General features: G+C 44.6%; 1 protein-coding gene across 2 annotated transcripts in view; it reads right to left on the reverse strand.

Moving 5' to 3' along the window:
- Window positions 1-24,849, reverse strand: part of MPP3 (MAGUK p55 scaffold protein 3) — a 110,774-nt gene that overhangs the window by 39,861 nt on the left and 46,064 nt on the right. For both annotated transcript variants that reach the window (XM_070729766.1, XM_070729765.1), the window contains one exon: window positions 24,748-24,833. In XM_070729766.1, the coding sequence (XP_070585867.1) occupies window positions 24,748-24,833 (86 nt within the window). The remainder of the gene's footprint in view (window positions 1-24,747; window positions 24,834-24,849) is intronic.

Consider the following 24,849-nt stretch of genomic DNA (forward strand, 5'->3'; position numbering starts at 1 on the left):
GGCGAGGGGACAGCCAGCCAGCCAACTTGTAGGGAGCCACAGCAGGGGAATGAAAGAGTTTAAATTATTTGGGAACCTGAAGGGACTGTATTTAAATCATATGGCAAAAAGCACCCAAAGAAAAAGAACATCATCAACAACGACAAAAACCCAACCCTCGCCTGTTTTTGGAAATGATTCAAGAGGGAAGACACACACACACACACCTATACACATATACATGAGAGAGGGGGAGAAAAGGGGAGGGAAAGAGAGAGAGATAGATGAGAGAGAGAAAAGGGGAAAGGAGAGAAAAATGAGAAAACAATGGAGAGAGAGAATGAGAGAGAAGAAAAGTGAAACAAATGAGAAAGAGGGAAAAGAGGGGGAGAGGGACACAGAAATGAGAGAGCTAGAGGGAGAGAATGAGAGGGACATGAGAGAGAATGGGAGAGAAAGAAAGGAAAGGAAGAAAAGAGGGAGGAACTGAGAGGAAGAAGGAAAAAGAGAAAAAACAAGAGAGGAGGCAGTGAAAGTGAGCCAGCGAGTGAGACTCATTTCCCACAGAAAACACCCAGAGCCACAAAACCCGGGTAGGCATAGCGAGAAGGTCATGTGACTGGGTAGGAGTGACATTGACTTGGCCATCCAACCAGTGGCTCCCAGGGGTTTTTTTTCCTGTGGAAAACATGTCCAAATGGCCCTTTGAGTATTTAAGGTTGCAGCCCCTTGCTGGATGTCTTTTCTAAGCAGCAAAAAACTTACACAAACCAAACTGCTACTTACAGACATTGAGGTGGAATGACAAAAATAAATTAAAGTTCTATATTCAGCATGATTGCTGTTCTCACTGCTACAACTGTACTGGTTGCTTCTGCAAGCAGGAAAATGGAGCCCTGCTATTGGCTCAGAGTTTGACAGCTCCATTATAAAAGGAGCTGTCAAGCCGCCTGTTCCCTGTTCTGTTCTGTAGTACTGAAATAAAGGTTTGCTGTTCTGTTCACCTATTAGCCTGCCTCCATTTCTGTTAGCCCTGACACACCGATTTAATAATTAGTTCAACTTTGAGATTAATTATGAAGTATATTAGGCCAGACAACGTTGTTCAGTTCTGCAGGTTGATCTTAAAATCTTAATATAAGATACCCTAAATGTTCTTAGGGGGGGGAAAGAATTTTACTAATTTATTTTCTTAAAGCAACTATTTATACTTCAGTCTTAGTCCGGAGAGGTTCTGAGAGATCAGTAAGAAGACACCATCTTGATGTTTTTAATCTAAAATGCATGGGAAGTTGGATGGAGAGGGGGAAATGGGGTTTGTCTAAGTTTTTACCAGTTTGAGAAGACAACTTTAATTCAGGAACTGTAAAAACTAATCTTTATCAATTCAGTAATGTAGTCTGATTTGGTTTCGAATTATTTTCTGCTCTTAAATTGCCACAATGAACATTATGAATACATTTGTGTCTTTTCTTTTCTTTTTTTTCTTCCTCTGCCTAATATGAATCTCAAGCACTGGCAATTTGCCTCTACAATTTGTAGCCTGCAATTCTTTTCTTTTTATAAAACTGAGCTTTGCATATATTTTACATATAAAAGGTCTGAGATTCAATACCCAGCATACCTAGGCAGGGCTGGTAAAGATTATTTTCTTACACAGAGAGAAAAAAAACCTGGAATCAAGTCAATGTATGGCAATGGCTTCCTACATAATTCTGCCTGATGTAAACTTATAGCCTGAAGAAAACAGAAAGTGTAATAAGAAAAGTGTTACAATATATGGAGAAATAAAGGAGAAAGGAATACTATTTGGTATGGAATGTATGATATAATTGGTTAGAAGATACATTTGTAGGTGCAATAACTAAGAAAATATCAAGGAGAGAAGATGTAAACCATATGGAAATGTTGCAAAGAGAAAAACAGTCAAAACTTTTTAAAACTGTCTAATAAAATGTATATTGAAAAAAGAAAATGTAAGTCTTACTATTTTTGCTTACATAAAACAGAACACCTATGATTACCTTCCAATCAAATGCTCTGGGACTCAGCTCTGAATAAGCACACTGCATTGCAGTTTTATGGATGGAGATGTGTGTGTGTGTGTGTGTTTGTGTGTGTGTATGTTACACATTTTTACTGAATTTTTAAAATTAAAGGAGACTAGGATAGATGTATTTCAGCCTTGTTCTGGCCTCATCAGCTTTCTATACCCTCTCACTGGGATTTGAACTTGCAGCCTTTGTCTTATATGTTTATCTGACAGAAAAAAAAACATATATATATATATATATGTACACACACACACATTGTTCAATTGTACAATGTTCAAAGAAATTAAGGGAACACTTAAAAAACAGAATATAACGTCAAGTAAATCAAACTTCTGTGAAATCAAACTGTCCACTTAGGAAGCAACACTGATTGACAATCAATTTCACATGCTGTTGTGCAAATGGAATAGTTGTACAAATGAAATGAGCAGTGTGTGTGTGTGTGTGTGTGTGTGTGTATGTATATGTATGTATGTATGTATATTCACCAAACGTACACAAACATTCATACATATACCAATTATCAAGACATCCATAACTATATATTTCTATCCAAAATATCATGAACATATATCCTTGGTTTGCTTCTTTTATACTTTTATCTCTCGTCTGCTTTCCTTCTATATTTCATACTACTCCCGTCCTTTCATCTCCCTCTCTCCTCTCTACCTTCTTTCTTTCTTTCCTACATCCCTTCTCTCCCCCCCCCTTCCTTTCCACTTCCCCTTTCTCCCTCTTATCCTTCCCAGAATACACCTTATCATAATCCCCTTTATGGTTATCAGACTAGCAATTCAGAAACGCTAACTTCATTCCAACATTGGAGCTATTTCTTAAACTTTTCCTTTATCTATATTTATATTTACATTTACATTTATATTTTTATATTTCTGAATATATCTACTATTGTTCCAATGCTGCCTCCTTTCTCCTATTTTTGTTGCCTGGGTCTACCACCTCTAATTTTCAACTTTCTCCCAAATTAACTGCAGTTTTCATGCCTAATGCTCTTCCAGTTTCTAACCCAGCATTTAGCCATTAAACCAAGCTGCCTATAGTTTGCCATTACTTTCTCACTTAAAGAACAAAATAAAGAGCTGTTTTTCCAATATGGTTGGAAAGAGACTACATTTGCAGAGAAATTCAAATTAGAGGTCACCTGTTTTAGGAATCACCCTGCATGTGAACAGCAAGAAATATGCACATGATTTCTATGAACCTTCTTTTCATAGTTCCATGGGTGGACTACATGACCGATCAGAAAATCCAGTTTTATAGTACAAAACACTGAGCTGAATGAAACAATCTTGCTTCTCTCACCAAAGTACTGAAACACAGTGTTGACAAGGCATGAACACCCTTTTCTTAACCCACTAAACATGTCCTGGGAAGACAGCCTTTATTTTGTCTTAATGATATTAAAAACCTGACAGAGCAATCAGAGAGGGACACCAATTATTCAGCAAGGGTTTCTTCCCCTCCAATCATAATGTGAACACAGTCTGCAAATATGAATAGAAGATATGCAAATTAACCCCATGGGATTTGCATTATTTATCCATGTCTTATAAATACACCATTTGGAACATTAGTGAATAGCCTATTTTCCCTTGTTCTCTTTTGGTAGGGCATGTTGGAAGAAACCGAATGATTGCTTATTAAAAGATACCTGCCTTGTCTACTGCAAATCCTTCATCAAATAGAAGGTGGGAGTTTGTGCCCTCCGAAGTGCCATTCAACTATGGCTGAGCTTGTACAACATGTTTAAATAAGCTGCATTTAATACATATGCAAAGCTTGGTTAATCTTGCTTAGTTTTGAGGAAAGGGATGGCTTAGTATATGGTATAAATTACTGTAAATCCTTTAGATTAGTTTATAATTCAATAGTTCAATGTACTGCACAAAATATTGTGCAAGCCCAGCCAATCCAGTGTCCTACATCATTATCAACATCATCATCATCATTTATTACACAATCAGCCAGATGTTCAGACTGGATTTGCCTTTTTTTTTTGTACCTTTCAAGTCCTTTCCAAGGATCTGGGATATACAGATGGAGTTGTTTTCCGATGTTATAGATTTCATCACAGGATATAAGCTCTTATGAGTAAAGCTGCCTTTTGCAATTGACTGATGGTAAATTTATCAATGCCGATGATTCAACTGGTGCTCAAGTTTGGGATTACAATGAAGGTGCCTATTACTATTGGTGCTACCTTTGCTTTCTTATTCTATTTTTATCTTACCCTTTAAATATATTTTAAATATATGTAATGTATTACCATATTTTATATATGGTAAAAAACATAATGAATATACCGTATTTTTCAGAATATAAGACACATCTTTTTCCTCCCTAAAAGAAGCTGATAATTTGAGTGCATCTTATACTCTGAATGTGTTGTACATACTCCTGGTCAGTTGGAGGAGGATAAAGAACTTGAGGACTCTGATACAGATAGTGTTTATGAATTAGTGGTAGGCCTGGGGTTACAGGTAGTAGAACAGGTGGGAGGCTAGCCACAGGATGTTGCTATGAGTCCAGAATCTAGCAAGGAAGAAACAGAGGTTTGCTGGGTCAATCCTAAATTCAGAAGGGTCCAAAAACGTAAGGAACAGGTGTTTGGAAGAAGATATTAAGGGGAGGAATGGGTTAAATACTGGAGGTGATGTATATGGTACGGCAGGGGGCCAGTGGGGAAGAAGGGTGGAGTTTCAATGTTGTAGTGCTAAAATGAAAGGTGTTCCTGTTCAGCTCTCAAGCGAGTGAATTCATTGTTTCTCTCTGCAAAGAATATTTTCCAAGCCTTATGTCTTTGCAGATTTTTTTTCCCCATTGGTCTAACATGACAAATACTAAAAAGTGTACTTATGATCCGGATTTGAGGTTCCAATGCCTCCCATCCCATCATCATTGTCCACCACCACCCCACTCCCCAGCAATCAGAAGGTCACATTTTAGGCACTTAGAAGTGACTACTTCTACAGCGGTTTGGAGCATCCCACAATGATTTTATTGAAATGTTCAACTGTTTGGCTGGATCTCAGCATTTATTTCTAATTTCCAGTGGGAAAAAAAGTCCATTGTAGACAATGGGTTTGCTTTTTGACCATGGATTTGCTTAATGACTACAGTGATTCATTTAACAACCACTGCAAAATATGTCATAAAATCAGGTTGGGACATGATTTATGACCATGAGCTTGTGCTCAGATTTAGTCATAAATCACAGTACTCCTGCCTCCTGTGTTCCCCACAATAGACACCCTGTGAGGTGAGCTCTCTCATTGGTTGAGAGAGTGACTGGACCAATGTCACCCAGCTGGCTTTCATGGTTAAGGTGAGATTAGAACTCAGAATCTCCAATAGTTCATTCTTTATGGTTTGCTTTTAATTGTACATTCTGTACTGGACCGCATGTTCAGCAGGATACATATGAATTAATATTTCTAAGTATTAAAATGGGTAGCAGAATAATAAGTTTGAACATTTTGCATAAACCTGAAGAGTTAAGAGTGCAAGCATTTCAGGTTAGTGTCTATTCTAAAAGGAAATAATACCATTTCACCCAATGCTTTTCTCCTGTTTGGCTATTTAAAAAAAAGTCCAAAGGCAAGTAGCAGTTTGCACACACAACATTGTAATGCTAAACAGACTGACACTTTTTCTGGCAGCAGAAGACGGCTTCTTTGTAGTCCCCAAACTCTCAACGACAAAGCTTAAAAGATTTCCCAGTGATTGCATTGTAAATCTTGACAGATCTGGATTCCTCTGTGGTATAAGCTTCTACAGGAAAGGCAGAAGGATGAGGACAACACCTCTTCTTTCTGCAAAGAACCTCTTTGAATGACTGGTATCGATTACCTACAATGCTGGACAATCTGGGTTTCTAGCTTTCAAATAAAGTGTAAAACAACAAACAAATCCTGAAGGATGCTTCCCTTCTAGTTCATTTTCACTGTTCGGTAAGTATAATAGGACTTGCCTCTTCTCATAAGCATGAACATTACTGATGGCATAATAACAAATAACAAATGCATTCGCTGGCTGGGGAATTCTGGGAGTTGAAGTCCAAATATCTTCAAGTTGCCAAGGTTGGGAAACACTGCTTTAGTGGACTGTTCAAAGTTGTAACAGAACTGGAAAAAAGTGCCTTACATCCAGTGCCTGTACTTTTGAATGTCGCAACGTCCCAATGGTCACATGATTCAGGCGCTTGGCATCCGGGATGTAGTTGCAGTGTCACATGATCGCTGTTTATGGCTGTCCCAGCAGATTTCCAAACAGCAAAATCAATGGGAAAAGAGAGAGTCGCCTAAAACTGTATGATTCACTTAATGGTAGCAATGACGTAAGGCGCAGCTTACTTAAGAATTGCCTTGCTTAGAAATGAACTGTGGTTGTAAGTCGACGACTAACTGTACAGAACTATAGGATTTTGTTTTGAGCAACTAATGAATTACATTTTCTTTAAATGTGTAATGCACTGTTATGCATATATAGTAAGATAGAAGCCCCACTGAATTCAACCAAGATTCACTCCATACGTGTGAATGTTCCATAGCAAGAACATGAGATATTTTAATATTTGCCCAGGTTCGCCTGGTGCACCAGTTGCAGCCCTATTTGGACCGGGACTCACTGCTCACAGTCACTCATGCCCTCATCACCTCGAGGTTCGACTGCTGTAATGCTCTCTACATGGGGCTACCTTTGAAAAGTGTTCGGAAACTTCAGATCGTGCAGAATGCAGCTGCGAGAGCAGTCATGGGCTTACCTAGGTATGCCCATGTTTCACCAACACTCCGCAGTCTGCATTGGTTGCCGATCAATTTCCGGTCACAATTCAAAGTGTTGGTTATGACCTTTAAAGCCCTTCATGGCACTGGACCAGAATATCTCCGAGACCGCCTGCTGCCGCACGAATCCCAGCGACCGATTAGGTCCCACAGAGTGGGCCTTCTCCGGGTCCCGTCAACTAAACAATGTCGGTTGGCGGGCCCCAGGGGAAGAGCCTTCTCTGTGGTGGCCCCGACCCTCTGGAACCAACTCCCCCCGGAGATTAGAACTGCCCCTACTCTCCTTGCCTTTCGTAAGCTCCTTAAAACCCACCTTTGTCATCAGGCATGGGGGAACTGAGACATCTCCCCCAGGCATATACAATTTATGAATGGTATGTCTGTATGTATGTTTGTTTAGAAAATGGGTTTTTTAAAATATTTTTAAACTGTAATTTAGATTTGTTGTAAATTGTTTAAATAAAAATAAATAAAGTCACATTTCCTGTTTTTCATGGAGGAGGGGAAGGTTCCCCTGGCAAAAGAGGGCATTAATTAGTTTTAGTTCTAGTTCTAGAACTAATGCCTAATGAAGCTTCTACAATGTCAGAATCCAGAACTGTCAAGATTGACAAAACAGTTGAAAATATGTTAAGCTTTGACAAGGAGCTCGGCCTCAGTAAGGAATCCTGTGAATTACCATTCAATAACACCAGGGGAGTCACAGGTTTCCCTCCCCTATTCTCAGGGACGTATATTAGTGGTGGGTAGAGCTAGGTATCAAAGTGAGTAGGACAAAAGACGGAAACGGGTAAAACTGCTCCTTTGCCATTCTCTTTTACATGATCCTTTCAATCTTCCCCCTCCCATCCCTTTCCTCTCTCCCACACAAATACATTCAGCTTTGCTAATGCAGCTGCCAATTTCTTTAAGGTGGTGTAAATTGCACCCCTCCTTAAATTCTTTTTAAAACATTCTCACAGAATATTCTCTTGTTCTAGTCTCCAGGGGGGAAAAACCTAAATCACAGGTATCTTTGAACTTATTCCCCAGACAGGAACAGTTAAACCCTAACATATTTTCTTCTTTTGTAAGGAGAAGTAGGGTGCAAACTCCAAACCACCACAATTCTAGGGGGTCCCCAAAGACGTTTCTACATCTGTACCGTCAACGAGTTGCCTTCCATATTCCTTTCAGTTCAACTCTGACCAACCAATTACATTAGCTACAGGATTATTTTTAACGTTAACAAATAAATAGATTAAGTGTATAGGTTTAAGACCAGCTACATAAAATCAAGTGCAATACAGTTTCCACAGCCATTTTCCAGAAAATAGAATGGAATGGAATGGAATGGAATAGAATAGAATAGAATAGAAAGAACAGAACAGAATAGTAGAGTTAGAAAGGTCCTTGGAGGTCTTCTAGTCCAACTCCTTGACAAGCTGGAAACCCTACAATACTTCAGATAAATGGTTATCCACCATCTTCTTAAAAATTTCCTGTCTTCACAACTTCTAGAGGCAAGTAGTTCCACTGATTAATTGTTCTAACTGTTAGGGAATTTTTCCTTAGTTCTAAGCTGCTTTCCTTGGTTGATTGGTTTCCACCCATTGCTTTCGTCCTGCTTTCAGTTACTTTGGGGAATAGCTTCACTCCCTCTTCTTTGTGGCAGCCCCTGAGATATTCAAACACTGCTATCATGTCTCCTGTCAAGCGAGCCAAAAAAAGCATCTGAGAGAATAAATGAACTTCCACGTCTTATTTCTTTAGCGTAGAGTCATATTTATTAACAAAGCCAATTTGGATTCAGCATGCTTCATTCCAACTTAAGGTCCCTTAAGATTACATCCAGGACAAAAGCTCATCTCCCATCCCCACACCCACAAGGGCAATCACGAGGACAAATCCAATGCAGGGATTTCTAATTCCTTCCTGTGTTCAGTTACTTTGGATTCTGCGTGAAGGAATGTGTGCTACGTGGCATAATCTCTCACTCTCTCGCTCCCCTGTGTGGTTTTTTTTTCTTACTACCAAAACTGTGTCAGGCCAGCCTTTGAATTCACATATTAACCTTGGGCCTGACAGGCGGCCTCCCCTAAGAATAGGGGTTGCACCATTCCAAACCATCTTACCTCCCTCCTCCAAGACCCTTTGGCTTGTTCGGATAATTTTCATGGAACTGCTTGACTAATCTATCAGCACTAACGTCCCGACTCTTTACCCAGGTAGCCTCCGACAGAGGGTACCCCTTCCAATGAATTAGGTATTGCAAGGTTCCCCGGAAAATGCAGGAATCTAAAATTCTTTTCACTTTGTAATAAGGTTCCCCTTGAATTACTACAGGGGAAGGGGGCGGCTGTGCCTGTGGCCTAATGTTGGATCTGATCACCGGCTTAAGCAGGCTGCAGTGAAATACAGGGTGTATCCTCCCTAGTATTCTAGGTAATGCAAGCTGCACCGTGACCGGGTTGATTACTCTCACTCTTAGGAAAGGCCCAAGAATTTTGGACCTAGCTTTTTGCTAGGCAGCCTTAACCGAATGTGTTTGGTAGATAGAAAAACTTTATCTCCCATTCGAAAAGACGGTTGGGGAGATCGGTGCTTATCTGCTTGTTTCTTGTAGGCCAGCCTTTGAATTCACATATTAACCTTGGGCCTGACATCTCCCCTGGTCCTCCTTTTCACCAAACTAGACATACCCAGTTCAGGGGTAGGTTCCACTTACCTTTGCCACCAGTTCACATTGTAATGTTTGGTGCATGTGTGCGCGCTCTACTCAAGCACACAAGTGCATCACCTTGTGCAATTCTGCTTCCACACATGCTGAGTAGCTAGAGTCAACCCGGAACACAGCTGAGGAGCTGATCAGCTGTGCTGCAGGTGAAGGAATAAAGGTAAGCTTAGACCCGGGGTCAGATGGAAAGGGCCATTTTCCAAGCAGAAGCAGGGGGTGGGGGAACTTTCAAACAGGAAAAAAAATGGAGGAAAAATCCAAAAAAGAGAGAGAGAGAGAGAGATGGCTGCACCCATGGACTGGCACAGACCAAACTGGATCCATGACCCCATTGTAACATCATCAGCAGGTTGCTACCAGTAACGAACTGGGAGGAACCCACCCCTGAACCTGTTCCTGCAAGCATTCTTCCTTTCCAGAAGCAATGTAAGCTCCTAGAATCCCTACCAACATAGCCAAGACAATAGCTGGGAATTTGGGGAGTTATAATTTCAACAAATGAAAACAAAATATTTTTCCCCCAAATCTAAAATGTAAAAGTGCAATCATATATGTGTCCCCCCCCCCCAAATATTATAAAACCCAAAGCTATCTGTTGGGCTTGTTATTAAAAAGGGATTTTAAGAATTTTGAAGTTGATTCCTGCTTCTGAATCTAATGTATGCATGGAAGGGCATTTTCTGTCCTCAGTTCTACACTATCCCTACCATCATAAAACCATTCTTTATTTGGAAAACAGAGCAGACTATTTGGAAGAATGCATATTTTATATAATGTGTTAAAACGTGTATATTGCTGAAAAAGGCACACGGACATCAAAGAATCTTCACATAGACCCCTCCACCCAAAATAAACAGATTTCTACATAAGCAGGACAGAATGAACAGGCAAATAAGCATATACAAAACAGACAAGACTGAAAATAATCAGCTTATTACGGCTTTACTCCCACATAAGTGGGAGCTACTCTAGGACTGTAGCCTTATAAAATGCCCAAACCATTTTTAAAACATTATTTTAAAATATATTGAAGCTCAATTCTAGTTATTAAAAAAGACTTGTATTCTCCTGGCTGTGTCCTTAAATCCAGGCTTAAAACTGAATGTCAAATTCTTAATGATAACCAGCAAAACATTTTCACAGCTAAGATGAAAAAAATGGCCAGTTATACTAAACGTTCAGGAACGACCCAGAGCCATTGAATTTATTCAAGTCTATGGCAGTTATTAATCCTAATCCTGCCACCACATGGCACGGATGTAGACAGGCATACTTTTAGATCTCCTGGGAGAAGCTTTTTCCCTCCACCACCTTGAATGGCTTTGGTTTTATTCTGAAATGAAAAATGTAGGCATTTTGAAATATCATGAATAATTGCAGTAGGCCACTGGGGTTGGGGAGGGTGGACAATGTCCTACCAGTCAATGACTATTTCAGCTTCAACCGCAATAACACAAGAGCACGCAACAGATTCAAACTTAATACGAACCGTGCCAAACTTGACTGTAAAAAATATTTCAACAATTGAGTTATCGAAGCGTGGAACTCATTACCGGACTCAATTGTGTCAACCCCTAACCCCCAACATTTCTCCCTTAGACTCTCCACGATTGACCTCTCCAGGTTCCTAAGAGGCCAGTAAGGGGCGTATATAAGTGCACTGATGTGCCCATCGTCCCCTGTCCAATTGTCTTTCCTTTCTTTCACTTATCTTATATATTCTCTTCCTTTCATATATCCTCTCCTCTAAGTTCACTTTCACCCTCTTTTATATTATCACATGTCTATTTTTCTTCCTATGTATTTGTGTATTGGACAAATGAATAAATAAATAAATAAATAAATAAATAATACTTGTTTGCATATTTTAAACCTTGTTTTTGAAGAGGCCCTACTGCCCCCTATTGCTTTATGCTGAGTTTCCCTTAGTCCATATAGTTATATTGATTTTTTTCTTGCCCAGTATTAAATTATTATTATTATTATTTATTAGATTTGTATGCCGCCCCTCTCCGCAGACTCGGGGCGGCTCACAACACAATAAAAACAGTTCCTGACAAATCTAATAATTTACAATTTAAAATTTAAAATAGTTTTAAAAACCCATTATTTAAGCAGACATACCTACAAACATACCATACATAAATTATATAGGCCCGGGGGAGATATCTCAGTTCCCCCATGCCTGACGAAAAGGACCGTTGAAACTTACCTGAACGGTCTTCTCGATGCACTGCAAGGAGAGTCCAGGATGGGTAGTTCTCAATCTGATTGGTCGGGACTGAGTTTAATTTTAATATTAGGCAGGCACCGCCCCCTTAGCCCTCCAGTCTAAAGGAAACGAAGGAGCAGTAAAGCTAACAAACTTATTTTATTAAACCCTCAGGTAATCAAAAACGTCCAAACAACCAAAAACCCACCACCCTCCAAAGGGACCCCGGTCCCGGATTCGGGCGGGTCTGGACTCTCCTTGCAGTGCATCGAGAAGACCGTTCAGGTAAGTTTCAACGGTCCTTCTCCAATGCACTTGCAAGGAGAGTCCAGGATGGGATATACCCAAGATATTAACTAAGGGAGGGAGAAGGACGGACCGGGGGCTCTGAGAAGGAAACCACCCGCTGTAACACCCTCCTCCCAAAGGCTGCTTCCGCAGAAGCAAAGGAGTCAATTCGATAGTGTCTGATGAATGAAGACGGAGCCGCCCAAGTGGCTGCCCTACAAATGTCCTCTAGAGAGGCCTGGGTCCTCCAGGCCGCTGTCGTAGCCGTACTGCGTGTGGAATGTCCGGTAAGTCCCTGTGGAACAGGTGATCCTTTAGATCGGTAAGCCTCCCTGATGCAATCACACAACCAACGGCTTATCGTCCTAGACGAGACCTTAGTGCCCAAGGACCTAGATGCAAAGGAGATGAATAAGGCCTCCGAAATCCTGAATCCCTGGGTCCTGCGGATATAAATCTTCAAAGCTCATCTCACATCGAGCTTATGCCACCGCAGTTCCGAAGGATGAGTCCCATGGCTACAGAAGTCTGGTAACACAATCTCCTGCGCCCTGTGGAAGGTAGAGTTGATCTTAGGGAGAAAGGCTGGGTCCAATCTTAATACGACTCTGTCAGGATGAAATCTACAAAGGTCCTCCCTAGTAGAAAAGGCTGCAATTTCAGAGACCCTCCTGGCAGATGTGATCGCCACCAGGAAGGCAGTCTTGAGTGTTAACAAACGGAGCGATATATGGCGAAACGGTTCAAATGGAGGCCCCGTTAAGGCATGAAGCACCAACGACAAGTCCCAGGATGGGAAGCGATGAATTGGTGGTGGCCTGATGTTGGCGGCCCCTTTCAAGAAGTCCCTAATCCAAGGGTGTCTGGCGAGGGACCTATAACCATCCCCGCCTATGATTGTGGATAAGGCGGCCACATGGCGACGTAAGGTGTTGGGCGCTAGCCCTTTTTCTAGGCCCAATTGAAGAAAACTTAAGACCAAGGGAGGGGAAGCTTTTTGTGGGTCCACCTCCCGCTCCTCACAGAACCTGGAAAAGGAAGCCCAGGTTGTCTGGTAGATTCGTCTTGTCGAAGGCCTGCGCGCGGCCTGAATAGTATTGATAACTGACTCTGGTAAGTTATGACGTTCTAGGTGTTGCCGCTCAATCTCCACACGGTCAACTGCCACCATTGAGGCTCTGGGTGGGAGATCGAGCCCTGAGAGAGAGATATCCTGCGATCCGGAATCCTCCAGGGGGGAGACACTGACAGTTGCATCAAGTCCGCAAACCAATTGCGGCGCGGCCAGTAGGGCGCCAGCAGCAGCACCTCCGCCCGTTGCTCCAGAATCTTCCGGATTACCCTGGGAAGGATGGAGGTCGGCGGAAATGCGTACAGAAGTCCTGGTGGCCACTGTAGCCGAAGGGCATCTACCCCTTCCGCACCCGGTGACGGGAAGCGGGAGAAGAAGCGTGGGAGTTGAGAGTTGTTGTGGGAAGCGAACAGGTCTAAGATTGGATTCCCAAACCTGTGTACAATGTCCAGAAAAATTGTGTGGTCCAGCATCCACTCCCCTGGGTCCAAGGTCTCCCGGCTCAGCCAGTCCGCGCACACGTTCTCCACCCCTGAAATGTGTTCTGCGGACAGGGAAGCTAGATTGACCTCCGCCCACCTGAGCAGGGCCTCCGATTCCCTCATCAGTCGTCGAGACCGAGTCCCCCCCTGTCTGTTGATGTGAGACCGGGTAGAGACGTTGTCGGTTCGGACTAGGACGTGCTGACCCCTTATCAGGTCTGCGAAACTCAGGAGAGCTAGGGAAACTGCCTTCAATTCCAGGAAATTGATGTTGACTTTTCTCAGGTCCGATGAATCCCAGAGGCCCTGGGCCAAATTTGATGAAAGATGGGCACCCCAGCCCGTCAGACTGGTGTCTGTTGTCACCGTGAGAGGGTATCTTTCCAGAAAGGGGGAACCCTTTGCTAGGGCTGGGGATACCCACCACTGTAAGGACCGTCGAACCCCGGAGTCTAGACGCACCCGTAGGTGTGAGTGACTGATCTTCCTTCTCTGGAACGGCAAAAGGAACCACTGGAGGGGGCGTAGGTGGTACCTGGCCCATGGAACGATGTCGATACATGACACCAGTGTCCCAAGAAGCTTGGAGAGGAAGGAGAGTTGAGGGTGTTGTTGTGACGCCAGGCCTCGAATCATTTCCCTGATGGTAGATTGCCTCTCTTGGGACAGGAAGACCTGGCCTTTCCTGGAATCTATATTGGTTCCCAGGTGAGCCAGCCGAGTCGTGGGGTTCAGGTGGCTCTTTTCGAAGTTGATCGAAAAGCCATGATCCTGTAGCGACTGAATTGTCAAGTGTAAGTCCTGTAATGCCAGGTCCTTCGTTCTGGACAGAATCACGATGTCGTCCAGATAGGCGAGTAGGCGCACCGATCGCTGTCTGAGACCAGCTGTTAGGACATCTAGCAGTTTTGTGAATGATCTTGGGGCCGATGAAAGCCCGAAAGGCATGGCCCTGTACTGAAAATGGGCCCCATCTAGACAGAAGCGCAGATATTGATGGTGAGGTGGAAAAATGGGGACATGGAGGTAAGCCTCCTTTAGGTCTATAGATGTCATGTAGTCCCCTTGTCTGATGGCAGCCAGAATGGAGCGTAGAGAGTGCATTCTGAACCTCCTGTATTTTACGTAGCGATTTAGTCCTCGAAGGTTCAGAATGAGCCGCGCCCCCCCTGACGACTTTGGAACCAAGAAAATAGCCGAGTAGAATCCCGTACCCTGTTGAGGCAAAGGGACCTCCTCGATGGCTCCTATCTCCCTCAGGTGAGCTACCTCTTGGTATAGGAGCCTCCTTTTGGGAATGTCCAAGGGGGCACGACAAGGCAGATAGCGGCAAGGAGGAGGGCATAGAAACTCTATTTTTAGGCCCTGAGAAACCGTGGCAGTCGCCCAGGGGTCCGATGAGGTGTCTGACCAGACGTCCGAGAAGTGGATTAGCCTGCCGCCCAGAGGAGTGTCCGCAGGAAAGTCACTTAGTCTTTCTGTACCCCCTGCCTGAACTTCTGAAGGGGCGTCGGCCCTGGAAAGCTCTAGTGCGGTCATATTGTTGGGTCCTATCGGAACGAAAGGTGCCCTGACCAAAGGATCCAGTAAAGTAGGACCTCGACCCCTGGTTGTTGGTCGAGGAGGAGTCGTTCCGAAAAGGCTGTCTCCGGTTGTAGGGGGTAAAACGCCTTCCCTGCTTCTTGGTGGAGTTGGGCATCACCTTTTTCTTGTCCCTGTCCTCCACCAATACATCGTCCAAGATGTCTCCAAAGAGCTTCTTGCCCTTGAACGGGGAAGAAGCAAGGGCCCACTTAGACTTCACGTCGGCTTGCCAATTCCGGAGCCAGATGAGTCTGCGGGAGGCGACCGACGAGGCCATCGCTCTGGAGGCGAACTTAGCGGCATTGACTGTTGCGTCCGCGGAAAATTCAGTGGCCGCTAACAGCTTGTTCAGGTCCTGGCGCATTCTCGCATCCTGTGGATCGACTCTGGACTGGATGTCTTTAATCCAGAGGAGCGTAGCCCGATTAAAGAAGGAGGCTGCCGAGGCTGCCCTTACGGCCCAAGACGCCATTTGATGGGTTCTACGAACAACATTGTCCGCTCTTTTGTCCTCGGCCCTTAACCCCTCCTGAGATTCCGAAGGGACGAGGGCATTGGAGACCAGGCTGGTGACCGGCTTGTCCACGGTAGGCAACTCCAGAAGGTCCTCCATAGCCTGGTCAAAGGTGTAAAAGCGTCTGTCCAGGTTGGACGGGCCCTGCCCCGTTGCAGGGCTCTCCCATGGCCGTTGCACAGTCTCCAGAAATAAATGAGAAGAAGGTACGTTAACCGTCTCCTGCTTCGGGAACACGAAGAGGCCCCCTGAAGGTTGACCTGGTGCCGAAGGAACACCTTGACCTCCTTCGCCCGCCTGGTCAATGGTCATCTTGGCCTTGTTCAACAGGACCTTGAAAAGGGCGGATTTGAAAAGGCCAGGTAAAGCAGGAAGCTCCGGTGGTTGGTCATCGCCAGAGAGCTCGTCCTCCGCCTCGCTGAAGTCATCCCTGGAAAATTCATCCTCATCCCTGGACTCCAAGCCGGAAGGAGAAACTGGAGCAAGCCAGGGGTCCCTGAATCTCGATGGAATAGGGCCCGCAGGTGGTGGCTGTTGCTGAGCCACGCTTGCTTGACCCTGCGTATAGGCACTGACAACAAGGTCCTGTAAGGCCTGGGGCATACTCTGCCAGGCATCCTGTGCCGTGCGCAATCCAGCAGCCGTAGGGGTGAAAGTGGCTGTTTGTGCCTGACCACAGTGAGGAAGGACTGGCTGTTGAGCAGAGTAGGAGGAATGCCATGCTGCTTGTCTCGCAAATGTGGATGTCTCGGGCCTAGAAGAGGTAGAGGGTTGGAAGGGCCTCTCCGGTGACCAATCCCTCTCAGATGCCGAGCCTACAACCCCTGGAGCAAATACGGGGGAGACCGGCGGAGGGATGGTAATAAGGGGCTGGGCAGACATAGTTGGTGGACCCCCAGCCCTCTGAGAAGATTCCAACTGCTTCTCTAGCGCTTTAATGTGCTTCTCAGCCTCTCTAAGAGCTGCCCCCTGCGAGGATTTCTGCTTCTGAGGCTTTATCTTGGGGGTAGTAGGCCTGGTGACGCTGGCCTCCTCCCCGGCCGGAATTGACTGGTCAGCCATAGTATAAAAGCGCTTCCTCAATTTACTCACAGAGATCGCTGATCGGAATCGTAGTGCTTTGCAAACGCTAGCAATAAAGACCGCCAATTGTAACTGCTCGGTTGACTACTGTGCCTGCGTGCCCCGGGAAGAGGAGACACTTGGCGCCAATTGAGGAATGATTAAGGCGTTCCGGCGAAAATTGCGTCATAAAACATGGCCACCGGACCGTTGTCCTGGCAACCAGAGACGCTCGCCGAGCGCGAACCGGCCTGCCCGTTCAATTTCGGGCTCTCAAGATGGCCGGCGCGACATTACCCAGGAGGCGGGCGGGAAGTTTCTCTGACCTGCCCGTCCTTTGGCTCTTTCTAAACGCCTGGGGGAAAACGGCTTCAGCCGATACTTCCCCTGCCGCCGGTATTTATCTGCCAATCGGCATCCATTCATCCTCTGTTGATGTCGAGGGGGCGAGGGGGGGGGGCGCGGAGCCACTCCCCTGCTGTAGAGCCTCCCTAGGCATATCAGCGATCCCAGTTATGTTCGCAACGGGCGGGGCGGACCCTCCCGAGGCGTCAACCTCTTCCTCTCCTCCGGGGTCTACCTCGGAGGTAGTCTCCCCGGGTGCTCACTCCAAAAAAACCGGCTTGCCAAGGAGGAGCAGCAAGCCCCTGGATGAAACCCACTGGAGGTTTTAAATCCAGGGCTGCATGAGGAAAACTTCCCCCCAACTGCACCTGCAAGAAGAAAAAGACAAAGAAGAATTAATACATATAAAAAAACACAATAAATACACATTTATTGAAGAGAAAACTAACTCTAAGTCCCTTTACTGCGACTGAGTTTTTAGACTGGGGGGCTAAGGGGGCGGTGCCTGCCTAATATTAAAATTAAACTCAGTCCCGACCAATCAGATTGAGAACTACCCATCCTGGACTCTCCTTGCAAGTGCATTGGAGAAAGGTGGGTTTTAAGGAGTTTGTGAAAGGCAAGGAGGGTAGGGGCAGTTCTAATCTCTGGGGGGAGCTGGTTCCAGAGAGTCGGGGCCGCCACAGAGAAGGCTCTTCCCCTGGGGCCCGCCAAACGACATTGTTTAGTTGACGGGACCCGGAGAAGGCCCACTCTGATTGACCCCAGGGATCTGTTCATATACTACTTAATCAGACCAGTTATATAGTTATCATCTACATTTACACAAGATGATTGGTACCTTGGATACTTGTTAACTTTTGTTATGTAGGGAGGGTCATAACAATGAGGTTTAGCAAGTTGTTCAAACACCTGTAAATCTGTTCGGTTAACTTATGATCAGCTCATCGACTGAAATTAAAAAATGGGTTGATAGCATAGCCCAGGGGTAGGCAAAGTTGGCTCTTCCATGGCATGTGGACTTCAACTCCCAGAATTCCTGAGCATGATTGACTCAGGAATTCTGGGAGTTGAAGTCCACAAGTCATTGAAGAGCCAACTTTGCCTACCCCTGGCATAGCTCAATTAATAGTGTCTGGGGCCAAGCATATACACTGAGCCTTCCAAATCCCTTTTAATAGGAATTTTGGAGATTTCAAGCCCATTAGATGGAGATACCAAGAGTTGAACTTGACATTCTTGGCTAGAAACTTCTCTGTTTCTCCATCAAATTAACAAACTTCCATTAATTCTTCCAAGAAATTGCAGCACAATACCGTCCCAGCACAGATGTCTACACTTAATTGTAGAACACATTGGTTCAAGGAAAAGCACTCCTTCATGACCCTCTTTAGAACATCCTGCTTTTCATTGTGATGACAATGGAGGAATGAAGATATTTGTTGTTTTTTTCCCCTTATTTCCTTTTTTAAAAAAAAGTAAGGAAAGCAATGCTGATGATTCAGGTGCCCTTGGTGACTCTATATTCTTGCCCACCTACTGTTTGCTTAATTTGGAAGAGACCTTGAGAATGTCATTGGGAAATTGCAACAGCTACGTGTATCTTATTTTGAGTCCCTCTGTGTAGGAGTCACCATGCATGTCATTTCCTCTCTGGCATGGAAGAGGTATGGCTTGTGACTCCCTAATTAAAGCAGAGAGAGGGTAAACAGATGTCAACATTGCTAGGATGGCTGGAGAGCATATTTCCAGCATTGAGACTCTTTTGGAAAACACAAAAATGAGTTATGGAAAGCCAATGGCTCTTTGTCATTTGCTTTCTAACTAACCTGTTGGTGGATTAACCCATCATGCTAGGATTTGTCATATGTTGTGAATATGCCATATTCACAACCTTTATATTTTTTAGAGTATAAGGCGCACCAGAATATAATGAGTCCCATTGGGATTTGGCGCTATAGAAGTCAAATTAAATAAATAAATAAGATGCACCTTAAACTCAACCCAGACAAGAGGAGTGGCTGTGGGTCTTGCCTCCCAAGGACAATCCCATCTGTCCATCCATCACCCTGACCCACTCAGAGAGGGTTCGCAACTTGGACGTCATCCTCGATCCACAGCTCACATTAGAGTAACATCTTTCAGCTGTGGCGAGGGGGGTGTTTGCCCAGGTTCACCTGGTGCACCAGTTGCAGTCCTATTTGGACAGGGAGTAATTGCTCACAGTCGCTCATGCCTCATCACCTCGAGGTTCGATTACTGCAACGCTCTCTACATGGGGCTACCTTTGAAAAGTGTTCGGAAACTTCAGATTGTGTAGAACGCGGCTGCCATAGCCATTGTGGGGCTTCCCAGATTTGCCCACGTTTCTACAACACTCCGTGGCCTGCAATGGCTGCCGATCAGTTTCCGGTCACAATTCAAAGTGTTGGTTATGACCTTTAAAGCCCTACATGGCATTGGACCAGAATATCTCCGGAACCACCTGCTACCGCACAAAACCCAGTAACCGATAAGGTCCCACAGAGTTGGCCTTCTCCGGGTCCTGTCGACTAAACAATGTCATTTGGCTGGCCCCAGGGGAAGAGCCTTCTCTGTGGCGGCCCCGGCCCTCTGGAATCAACTCCCCCCGGAGATTAGAACTGCCCCCACCCTCCTTGACTTTTGTAAATTGCTCAAGCCCCTTTTATGCCACCAGACATGGGGGAACTGAGACATATCCCCCAGGCTTTTATATTTTATGTTTGGTATGTATGTGTTGTTGGGTTTTTAAATAAGATAGGGTTTTATATGCTTCTTTTTTAATATTAGATTTGTTTTGCTATAATATTGTTGTTTTTTAATTATTGTTGTGAGCCGCCCCAAGTCTTCGGAGAGGGGCAGCATACAAATCTAATAAATTATTATTAAATTATTATTATTATTTGGGAGGGAGGAAAGTTGGGGGGATCTACCTACCAGGTATCCGTCTGGCTAGCGTCCTTAGTCTGTTCAGCTTCGGGCACATTAATTTATCCCTGGTTAGGGCTCTCTTCAAAGGGAGTACAAATAAAAACAAACCTACTAAGACTTAGGGAACAAAAACTACTTCAGAAGGAGTAGGAATAAAAAAAAATGCTGCAAGCCAGAAAGATGGCTAGAATCTCATTAAGGCTGAAAAATTTTTTCCTAGGGAGTAGGAATGAAAACAAGCCTGCAAAGACTTAGGGCTGGAAAAACTATTTCAGAGGAGTAGGAAGCTGGGAGAATCATTAGCACCTCATTAGAGCTGGGGGAAAAAACCTTTGAAAAAGCTACATTCCGGGTATAAGGCGCACCCAAATTTTCAGCCTCTTTTAGGGAGGAAAAAGATGCACCTTACACTCCAAAAAATACACTTTGTCCCCACGGAGATATTTTTCACTGCAACTCACTAGATGCTTTGTCCTTTGATTTTTCATATAATTAAATAAAATTGAATGAGAAATTGTCCTAGTGTCACATCTAGCTATCTTTATTTTCTAGATTGTTTCTGAATTCCAAAAGCTACCTTAGAAAATAAATATTGAATGGAAATGGCGTTACCAATATTCTCTATCCAGTAAAAAAAGTATTACTAAATTTGTGTCATAGATAGAAGTTACTATACTTGGCCACAAACACTTGAACCACCATTACTTGGTATCAGAAAATAAAATAAAAATTGGCTACTACTTTTTTGCAGTTATCCAGAACTACCTGCAATATACCGTAGTCCAGATCAATGTTAATGGCTGAGATGCAACCAGATCCATGGTGCAAAATCCTGCAAAACTGAGATATACAGTAATACCTCATCTTACGAACTTAATTGGGGCAGGACAGAGTGGAGAAAAATGGAGGAAACCCATGGAGATCCAGAGGGGAGAATGGGGCAGGACAGGGTGGAGAAAAACGGAGGAAACCCATGGAGATCCAGAGGGGAGAATGGGGCAGGACAGGGTGGAGAAAAACGGAGGAAACCCATGGAGATCCAGAGGGGAGAATGGGGCAGGACAGAGTGGAGAAAAACAGAGGAAACCCATGGAGATCCAGAGGGGAGAATGGGGCAGGACATGGTGGAGAAAAACGGAGGAAACCCATGGAGATCCAGAGGGGAGAATGGGGCAGGACAGAGTGGAGAAAAACGGAGGAAACCCATGGAGATCCAGAGGGGAGAATGGGGCAGGACAGGGTGGAGAAAAACGGAGGAAACCCATGGAGATCCAGAGGGGAGAATGGGGCAGGACAGAGTGGAGAAAAACGGAGGAAACCCATGGAGATCCAGAGGGGAGAATGGGGCAGGACATGGTGGAGAAAAACGGAGGAAACCCATGGAGATCCAGAGGGGAGAATGGGGCAGGACAGAGTGGAGAAAAACGGAGGAAACCCATGGAGATCCAGAGGGGAGAATGGGGCAGGACAGGGTGGAGAAAAACGGAGGAAACCCATGGAGATCCAGAGGGGAGAATGGGGCAGGACAGAGTGGAGAAAAACAGAGGAAACCCATGGAGATCCAGAGGGGAGAATGGGGCAGGACATGGTGGAGAAAAACAGAGGAAACCCATGGAGATCCAGAGGGGAGAATGGGGCAGGACAGAGTGGAGAAAAACGGAGGAAACCCATGGAGATCCAGAGGGGAGAATGGGGCAGGACAGAGTGGAGAAAAACAGAGGAAACCCATGGAGATCCAGAGGGGAGAATGGGGCAGGACATGGTGGAGAAAAACGGAGGAAACCCATGGAGATCCAGAGGGGAGAATGGGGCAGGACAGAGTGGAGAAAAACGGAGGAAACCCATGGAGATCCAGAGGGGAGAATGGGGCAGGACATGGTGGAGAAAAACGGAGGAAACCCATGGAGATCCAGAGGGGAGAATGGGGCAGGACAGAGTGGAGAAAAACAGAGGAAACCCATGGAGATCCAGAGGGGAGAATGGGGCAGGACATGGTGGAGAAAAACGGAGGAAACCCATGGAGATCCAGAGGGGAGAATGGGGCAGGACAGAGTGGAGAAAAACGGAGGAAACCCATGGAGATCCAGAGGGGAGAATGGGGCAGGACATGGTGGAGAAAAACGGAGGAAACCCATGGAGATCCAGAGGGGAGAATGGGGCAGGACATGGTGGAGAAAAACGGAGGAAACCCATGGAGATCCAGAGGGGAGAATGGGGCAGGACAGAGTGGAGAAAAATGTAGGAAACCCATGGAGATCCAGAGGGGAGAATGGGGCAGGACAGAGTGGAGAAAAATGGAGGAAACCCATGGAGATCCAGAGGGGAGAATGGGGCAGGACAGAGTGGAGAAAAACGGAGGAAACCCATGGAGATCCAGAGGGGAGAATGGGGCAGGACAGAGTGGAGAAAAACGGAGGAAACCCATGGAGATCCAGAGGGGAGAATGGGGCAGGACATGGTGGAGAAAAACGGAGGAAACCCATGGAGATCCAGAGGGGAGAATGGGGCAGGACATGGTGGAGAAAAACGGAGGAAACCCATGGAGATCCAGAGGGGAGAATGGGGCAGGACATGGTGGAGAAAAACAGAGGAAACCCATGGAGATCCAGAGGGGAGAATGGGGCAGGACATGGTGGAGAAAAACGGAGGAAACCCATGGAGATCCAGAGGGGAGAATGGGGCAGGACAGGGTGGAGAAAAACGGAGGAAACCCATGGAGATCCAGAGGGGAGAATGGGGTAGGACAGAGTGGAGAAAAACGGAGGAAACCCATGGAGATCCAGAGGGGAGAATGGGGCAGGACAGGGTGGAGAAAAATGGAGGAAACCCATGGAGATCCAGAGGGGAGAATGGGGCAGGACAGGGTGGGAAAAAACGGGAGGAACTCAAGTCTGGAGGTGGGGCATCCCAGCGGCCGGCGGCAGGTTCGTAAGGTGAAAAAAGTTCGTAAGAAGAGGCAAAAAAATTCCGAACCCTGGGTTCGTATCTTGAAAAGTTCGTATGACGAGGGGTTCGTATCATGAGGTACCACTGTACTGAGAAAAGGTACAATGTAACTGTCTTCTGATATTTGCTGCTTATCAATGTTTCTGCAGCCCAGATGTGGAAGCTGTATGCCAAAGGTCTTCAAACTTGGTAACTTTAAGACTTGTGGACTTCAACTCCCAGAATTCTACAGCCAGAATTCTGAGAGTTGAAGTCCACAAGTCTTAAAGTTGCCAAGTTTGGGGACCCCTGCTCCATGCAGAAATCTCTCCTGTTTGCTTCCCTTTTGGTAAATGCATGGCTTGGTTCCTGGCCGCCCTCCCCTTGTCAGTCATTTTGTGACAGCACTTATCACACATTCTTGAAATTACAAACTTAGCCAATAAGCCCCCACATTTCTATCTCTAACAAGAATAATAATACTTTTTTTCCCTTTAGAAGCATTGGAAACCTTTCAGCAAAACCTACATCAAAACAAGAATATTTCTCCACGTATCCCAGCGTTGTCTACCCTTACTACTAATTTCCCCCAAGATTTCAAGTGGAACAGGTTTTATGGATTCATTGATATTTCATCCTTTTAAATTGGCAGTATGGAAACCAAAACTTGTATATTTGGATTGTGTATGTGTGTGCATACCCACACATACACACACACACACACACACAATCCCAATGTTCATTATGCATCCTATGAGTGAATAAGAGACAAAGGAAGCAATGGCTACTAGCAGCAGTTTTATAAGCAGAATCAGAGTGAGAAGATATCATATAAATCACTTAAACCAACTATCTTCTCAGAGGTGGAAACATTACAAGAATCTTTCCTCAATCCTTAAGGACACAGACTTTAGTGGCTGAACTGGCAGGTGATTTTTGGGAGTTAAAGTCTATATATCTCAATTTTGGCAAGAATCAGAACCTCTGCACAAGATGCATCTCTGAAAGATGCTCATCTAGGCTATGGTTGAAGGCCTCAAACAGGGAAGGATTATAGTAAATCAACGGTCTTCCTTTAGAAATATAATGCCGAAATAATCATTTCATCTACTTACTATTAATTGATAATTCAACTAATTCAACTACTTCTCAGCTATATGGAGAAATAGTTTTATTTATCAGAATCTATTCAAATATAACTCCCAAGGAATATTTATTTTCAGGCAAGTTTATATGTAAGGGCAGTCTTAAGCAAACTGCCATTACCAATTTGCCCATCATTAATTATAGCTTATATTTTCTGAGTTCACATGACTACTGAACCATGATTTAACCACAATTTAATCCCAATTGTTGCCAAGAGTAAACTAGATTGCAGAAAATACGACTTCATCAATAGAGTTATCAATGCCTGGAATGGATTACCTGACTGTGGTTTCCTCCCCCAAACCCCAAAATATTTAGCCTCATATTGTCTACTGTTGACCTCTCCCTGTTTCTAAAAGGCCTGTAAGGAACGTACATAAACGCACCATTGTGCCTACCGTCCCCTTCTTACTATCCTATTGTCTTCTTTTATCATTATTTACTACTATGTTATGCTTATACAAACTACAATCCTATACTTGTTTGACTAAATAAATAAACAAATAAACAAACAAATATATATATAAATAAAAGTATTAGCTAAAATGCAGTTGGCTATTTATAGTTGAGTGTGTTCTTGTGAACATTACATGTGTTGTAAAAGCAAAACAAACCAGAATCTGGCTAATTTCTTCCGGTCGTTTGTGAAGTACAGCAATTCCATTCACTTCCCGCAATTCATCTCCAACATGGACCAGACCTAAGAAGGAAACAAG

The sequence above is a fragment of the Erythrolamprus reginae genome, chromosome Z, assembly GCF_031021105.1.
Source record: "Erythrolamprus reginae isolate rEryReg1 chromosome Z, rEryReg1.hap1, whole genome shotgun sequence".
Lineage (NCBI taxonomy): Eukaryota > Metazoa > Chordata > Lepidosauria > Squamata > Dipsadidae > Erythrolamprus > Erythrolamprus reginae.